The sequence below is a fragment of the Lactuca serriola genome, chromosome 5 (genome assembly GCF_051521515.1).
Source record: "Lactuca serriola cultivar US96UC23 chromosome 5, Lser_US96UC23_V15, whole genome shotgun sequence".
Lineage (NCBI taxonomy): Eukaryota > Viridiplantae > Streptophyta > Magnoliopsida > Asterales > Asteraceae > Lactuca > Lactuca serriola.
In genome coordinates, this window is record NC_136412.1 from 40,607,846 (window position 1) to 40,615,189 (window position 7,344).

Below are 7,344 nucleotides of genomic sequence, written 5' to 3' on the forward strand. Positions count from 1 at the left end.
CTTTTCTTACCTTGGGTTACCAGTAGGTGCAAACATGAATTGTGTTGATAATTGGAATAAGGTCATTCAAAAATTTGATAAGTGTTTGTCAAGTTGGAAGGTGAACTTGATTTCTGTGGGTGGTAGGCTTACATTAATAAAGTTTATCCTTAATAGCATTGGGATTTATTACGTGTCTGTATTTAAAATGTCGGATATTATGAATTCTTATCTTAAGTCTTTATGTTCTCGATTTTTTTGGGGGTGGTAATAGTATGGAGAGAAAGATCTATTGGGTTAAATGGAACCAAATATTAAATTCTAAGGATAAAGGTGGTCTGGATATCGGCGGTTTAAAAGCTTTTAATTTGGCTTTGCTTTTAAAGTGGAGATGGCGTTTCTACAATGAAAACCACACACTTTGGGTTAAGGTGATCCATAAAATTCATGGAATGAATGGTGGGTTGGGTGAGTCTTTTTCAAAACCAAGAGGAGGGGGTTTGGTCTAATCTCATGAAGTTTTATGATAAGCTCGATTCTCTTAATATTATTCCACACTCTTTTTTTATTAGAAAAGTTGGTAATGGAAGAAATACTCTTTTTTGGAAGGACATTTGGATTGATAATGTGAGGTTTTCTTCTCATTTTCCTAGACTTTTTTCATTGGAAGAGGAGAAAGAGTGTTCGGTGGCAGATAGATGGAATGCAAGTGGTTGGCTTTGGAGATGGAGTCGTCAATTATGTGATAGTGGAAGCACGACCTCTTAGTTCTTGGCCTTGACTAGAGTTCTTTCTCATGTTACGTGCGTCGATCAGATAAATAGTTGGGAGTGGGGTGTTGATCCAGATGAAGGATTTACTGTTAATAACACTAGAAAATATATTGATTCGATTTTGTTACAGGAAGGCATGATTCAGACGAGATAGTGTATGCTAGTGCCTATCAAAGTTAATATTCATCTTTGGAGAAGTATCTTTGATAGACTTCCCACTCGTTATAATTTGGCTTGCAGGGGTGTTGACATGATCTCGATGCTTTGTCCTTTATACTCTACCCAGATAGAAGTCTGTAGTCATGTGTTTGTCAATTGTGACGTGGCAAAGGAAATTTGGAATAAAGTGTTTAAGTGGTTTGATCTCCCTTTTCCTTTGTTTGCAAATGTTGTTGAGATATTGGATTTGATGGATGTCATTCCTTCAAGTCTGTAAAAAAAAAACGAAAGCTTGAAGTTATTATCAATACCAGGATCATGGTTATTTGGGCTTACAAGAATAGTGAGGTGTTCAAGATGTACAACATGCGGAAAAATCATATTTTTGAAAGCATTGTCATTCATTTTTTTAATTGGTTCTCTAGTAGAAATAACAAAAGTAATATATGTTGGACCCGGTGGTTGCGAAATCCCCTTTTATATGACTCTTTGTAATTGGTTTTTGTTCACTAGCTTTTGCTAGTTTTCTTTTTATAATATGTGGCTTATCGTAAGTGAGTATTTGGAGTTGGAAATAACAATGCCACGTTGATTGAATCTAGTAAATAATTTATGTTGTTGTTGACTTTGCATATATTCTAAATTGCCGGGTTTCGGTTGTGCTAATTGCCTTAAATAGTAATGACGGAACAAAACCACACCTTAACCAACATAGAAACTACTTCCTTTGGATCCTGATATATTTCGAATCTTTGGAATTAATAGATTGAAGATTTGAAAGTTTGATGAAATTCTAAAATGACTTGAAGAGAGAAGTAATGAGTGGAGTGAGAGAAATCGTGAGGGTGGTCCGACACCAGTTCAATCCCCGCTCTATTTTCAGAACTAAATTATTTGTTCGGGTCTAATTATCTAATTATGCAGTTACTCTAAATTGTTGGCTTACAAAGTCATCCATCTCCAATGGTGGTTGGTTTTTACACTAAAACTGCACCCATTATTTGGTTTCATTTTCAAAAGAGAAGACACAATTTTTTTTTAAATGGTATCTACGATTAATCGATCTGGAAAACAAATGCCAAATACGATGCTTCAAAAAGTCCAAGAAAACCATTACAGTAGACGAGGGACTTCCGATATCCATAAGGATTTTCTGCTAATATAATTTTCTTTATTAATTGGAAGGTAATGTTGGCCAATTTATTTAAAAATTGGCTTGGATTATTTGTTATGACTAACATATTAAAAGTGTAAAGAATAAATAAACGAAAAATATATCAAATGGGCTGAAAGTCGTCCAGAGCATGTTTCGAATACATATATTTCAAAAATTAGATTATATTTGTAATAATATAATTTTAAATCATATTTAGTTAAGTAATTGTTTATAAAACATTGGTCAAAAATATTTTGGGTTACCCAATTTGATCAGACATATAGCAACATATTATTCATTTTAACATGTTACATAACCGTTTATTCATAAACTAAATAACAGACCCTAATATCTTTAATAACTTAACTCATGAAGAGACACCTGATACATGAAGACAGATTTGAAACTTCTTATATGCCAAAACCCTATGGTAATTTTGATCCATTTATTCAATCAAATGGGTTGAAAGTTATCTAAAACGTCTTTTCGATGAATATAACACTTTAAGTTGTTTTATTCAAGAAATGAATTATTCATGTGTCATGACATACTTTTTTAACATCGTATTAACACACTAACTCGACCCGAACCCGACATGTACAAAAAAGTTGCCCATTTTAACACGTTAGCCATATATATTTTGCCAATGATATAAAATGAAAGCTCTTGATCTTTCAAGAGCGACTAGTTAAAACTAAGATCCCATTTTACAATTCACAAAAAGATACTCAAATTTAAAGATAGATTTGAAACTTGTTCATAAGCTAAAGCTCGAACAAGTAGGTCAAAAAAGGAAAATCATAAAAGGTCAAATATCAAAAGAAATTAGCACCAAAGTATACATACCTTCTGGAAGAGTGGGATCATCTTACAGCTCACTAGTTTTATAGTTTACATGTAGCACATACTAATATTCTTATTACCTTATAGTACATTTTTTATAACCAATAAGTAGTATATCAACCAAAACAAATAAAACACATTTGCCACACGCGGTGGTTCCCAAAAATTTGAATCAGAATTTCCCAAACCAAGACAAAAGTGCAAGTCGTCTCTTAAAAGTCGTCATTGAATGACAATGGAAACTTCCAAGGAAATCTACATCCTAGCCTCGACAAGCAAAGAGGGCAAAATCCGTACGATCCTCATGTTCCAAGTAATTTCTTACTCATATTTTATAATATTTCATCTCCTACTCCTATTATATATATTAATCATTCTAGAACTGGACAACACAACACAACCAAAATCAACTTACAAACTGTGTGCTTTTACAAAAGAGAGATAATGGAGGTAGAGAGAGACTCAGTGAAACTGAGCCTGAGCAATGAGCTAACAAAAACAGCTCAATCACTATCCATGGAATCCCACAAACAAAACAAACCTTTCATCACAAACCTCAACAAGAAACCATCAATGGAGGTTGCTATCTTCGCATTTCCAGGATCGTGGGAAGTCAGCGACTGGTACCATGATGATCGTTTTGGAGAAACCGAGGTTGATCGTAAACTCTTCAAGTCCATGTGCCGGATCGGAGAGAATCGACCCGCCAAAGTCAACGCAGCGTTTCTTAAAAGATTTCAAGATCTTTTAAACGATTCCACCTTCAAATCGGAGGTATAAATCTAATAACTTTACTTTCAAGTTATAATTTTAGATTTGAAAACGAAGAACTGATCAAAACTGTAAAATTTTCAGGTAGAGAAAGCTGTGAACACAAATAAGAAGATGTTGTTCACAGGGCATTCGTATGGTGGTGCAATAGCAAGTTTTGCCACACTTTGGATACTTGATGAGTACGTAAAAAATCGCGGTAAAAAATTCCCGATCGGATGCGTAACTTTCGGGTCACCTCTGATTGGTGATCGGACCTTGTCTCACGCAGTCCGGCGTGAGAAATGGGCGGGTCATTTTACCCATTTTGTCATGGAACACGACGTTGTCCCTCGTATGATGCTATCTCCTAAGATATCAATTCAACAACATCTACCTAGTATTCTCAAATTCTTCCAACAACAAGTCAACGCCATTGATGATAAGCCCCACAAAAGTCGAAAGTTGATCTTTAGCAAATCGGGTCCGGGAAAACGGACGGCGGAAGATCGGTCGATAGGAGACGATGAAGGTGTTGAGTTCTTTGAGAATGTAATAATAAATGCATCAACAGTTGCAAGTCATGTTGCATTTGAGCTCATGGAACCTACAAATTCTCTAATGGAGAAGCTATCGGTTGACTTTGTAAAAGTCTCTCCGTATAGACCATCGGGTTTTTACGTGTTTTGCACTAGCCCTTCACAGCAGTTTCGGGTGGAAAACCCGAATGCTGTTCTACAGTTACTGTTTTATTTCTTGCAATTAACCGACGAAAGTCAAAATCTGGTTGATTTTTCGTCGAAAAGTTTCAATGAAAGTTTTAGTTATGAAGAAGAAGTGAAGAACGTGTTACAGCTGGAAAACTTGATCGACCTGAAAGACCTCAACGACCACTTGTTGACTCCTAATGGTACTGCAGGTGATGCGGTTCGTACAAGTAACGAAGCTCTATTTCAACTGGTGAGTGCCTACAATTACATCAACATCGTCTTCATTCTTTTATAATAGACTTGATGATAAATTAAAATTGTTTTTTTTTTTTGTGTGTGTGTGTGTTGTTACAGAGTGCAAGTGCAAGATGCTGTTTAATAGCTGCTGAAGAGGCGGAGAATAGGAAGAAAGAAAACGAGAAGATGATCGATAAGTCGATGAAAAAATACGCAACACCGGAAGAGAAGAATAAGAAAAGAAATCGAACTGAACTTAAGTTCATCGAGGAAATTCTGGATGAACTCCGTGAGTATAAAAAAAATCACACTGATTACTACGAAGCCTTCAAGCTTCAAAAGGAGCACGACGTGGACTTCTTGGTTAATGTAGACAGGCTGAAGCTGGCTAAAATATTTGACGAAATTGTGGAGATGGTGATGCGCGATGATCTTCCTGATGAATTTGAAGGTCGGGAGGAGTGGGTGAAGGTAGGGACGGAGTTCAGGCGACTGTTTGAGCCTTTAGATATTGGAAATTATTATCGCCACTCAAAAGGAGATGATAACAATAAAGTTTATTTGGATGTTAGACCAAAAAGGTACAGGTTTACACAGCGCTGGTATGAACATGCAAATGGGATGGGGTTTGAGTTGGTTTCAGAGACTAATTTTGTTGCACTGCTTGAAGAAATTAAGAAGGAGGTGGAGGAGACTAAGAAGAAGCCGATTGATATGGTTAAAGAGGAATTCCAGAATCTGGAGAAACAAGTTCAAAACTGGATTTCTGACCACAAAATACGAAAAGATGATGATGATGTATTTTGGGGAGAATCTTTTTTCTCTGTGTTGCGGGGAAAACTCGGATAAACACCACACTTACACCCACACCCATGAAAAAGGAAGAAAATGTACATAATCTTAACCTTTCCATATGATTACTTAATAAGGGTAACTGGGTGAGTGCAATATGTGAGTGAGTATCAATGTGTTTGATATTTTATGTATAGCATCCTTGCTATAATTGATTTACGCTTTTTAAGTTATACTTTTACATGAGTTTGAGCTTTTTTTTAAAGATTTTTTTTATGATAATAATATTTGATACCTTTTGTGATGGAATCTTTAAAAGGATGTAGCATTTCTTTGGAACTGATATTTAAATACCATTACGATATTTTTGGTAGATAACTACATTATTGTTTTATATTTATTAATTGTTTACAAGTTTGATTTACCTCTTTGTTTATTAAAATACTAGGTAGGTGGGACTTGCTTTATTTTGACTTCTTTATTTCATAAGACTAGCCAACCAGCATACCTAGGAGTTGAGGATAAAGGGTTTTTGATCTCACAGGATATATATACAAAAAATATATTTAATACTATAACTACAAACAAAAAATTCTACATAATATTTGATGCAACTATGGACCGGAAATATTAATGGTTTTAAAATTTTCATAAATTTTGGTTTGAATATTAGCCTTTTTATAATGTAATCCGGTACTATTTTTATTTAAAGGGAGTATTAATGGTTTTAAAATTTTAAAAATATTATAAAGACATTGTAGATTATGCTTGTATATTTGCAAAATAATCAATATGTGTTTGACATTTTGACTATTGGAACCTTGGGCATTTCAGTGCACTTATTGAAGAGAAGAGTGGAGTATCAAAGCAAGGATCGAGAAGAGACTATTGGATCTGGTGTTATTTCATCTAGAGCTTCTGTTGAGGGTAAAAAGTCTCTACCTTGCTCATTAGTTTGATTAGATCTCATTTTATGGAGTTTTAGGGCTTATTCCATCTTTCCTTGAGGCTTTGAGTGTGTTGAACTTATCAAGTGTTTGAGACTTTAGATCTGGACCTTGTGAGGTCCCTAGAGTCCAAAGGTCCCAGCTTTATCCAGCTAATAGATGAGCTTTCATGATTAAGACCCTAAATGGAAGTTGTTTTGGCATTTCAAGCCCTAAGTGTCATGCATAGATGTAAAGCTTGCAGCTTTACATGGTATATCAGCCTTGGGAGGCTAGATCTAGAGTTTAGGGTTATGAATCTCCTTAAAACGTATGAATGAGAAAAGAGACTTAAGGGACTCACCAAGTTGATGAGCCAACTCGACGAGTCGGCTAGGGTTTTCCTCGATTAGTCTGGACATGAGTAACTCGGCGAGTTGATGAGACAACTCAACAAGCTAAGTTGGGTTTTCGCGACTTTTCTGAAGGAACGAGGGGACTCGACGAGCCACATAGATGCACTCGACGAGTCGGGTCAACATGGACTGTTGACTCGAGTGTCGACTTCAATTGACTTTAGGGTTTGGTCAAGACAGGGAGTATGGAGACCATGGAGCGGTAGAATGGTCTTTTACCCATTCCAAGAGTTAGAGAGAGAGAGAGAGAGAGAGAGAGAGAGAGAATAACCTTTGGTTTATTTAAAGTTGTGAATGGAGTGTTAATTAGAAATAGTTATCACATGTGTTAGGCGGAGGCTAGATCGGTGATTCGTGTACGAGGTTTATTTGCTTGATTACGATGTCAGTCTTCTCACTATAGTTACCTAGAGTGGTAACCTTTGTGTGACCGGAGGGTCTTATGTGCTTATATTGAGCATTGTGATATATTGCATTATGTCTTTGCTATTTATGTTGTGTATTATTCTGAGATTACTGAGTTAGGACCGGAGGGTCCACCCTAGTTGTGGGACCGGAGGGTTCCACCGAAACACATTGACCGGAGGGTTTTATTTGAGTATA

General features: G+C 35.9%; 1 protein-coding gene across 1 annotated transcript; it reads left to right on the forward strand.

The window, feature by feature from the left end:
• The first annotated feature begins 3,285 nt into the window (after positions 1–3,285).
• On the forward strand, positions 3,286–5,642 carry LOC145052354 (protein EDS1-like). The gene is made up of 3 exons (XM_079000164.1): positions 3,286–3,684; positions 3,766–4,620; positions 4,725–5,642. Exons 1-3 carry the CDS (start codon positions 3,355–3,357, stop codon positions 5,454–5,456), a joined length of 1,917 nt encoding a protein of 638 aa, XP_078856290.1. The 5' UTR covers positions 3,286–3,354; the 3' UTR covers positions 5,457–5,642.
• Positions 5,643–7,344: the final 1,702 nt, after the last annotated feature.

Coding starts and splice junctions, on each gene's coding strand:
- LOC145052354 (XM_079000164.1), top strand. CDS start 3,355: ATGGAGGTAGAGAGAGACTCAGTGAAACTGAGCCTGAGCAATGAGCTA. Junction 3,685..3,765: donor ATTCCACCTTCAAATCGGAG/GTATAAATCTAA, acceptor TAAAATTTTCAG/GTAGAGAAAGCTGTGAACAC. Junction 4,621..4,724: donor ACGAAGCTCTATTTCAACTG/GTGAGTGCCTAC, acceptor GTGTTGTTACAG/AGTGCAAGTGCAAGATGCTG.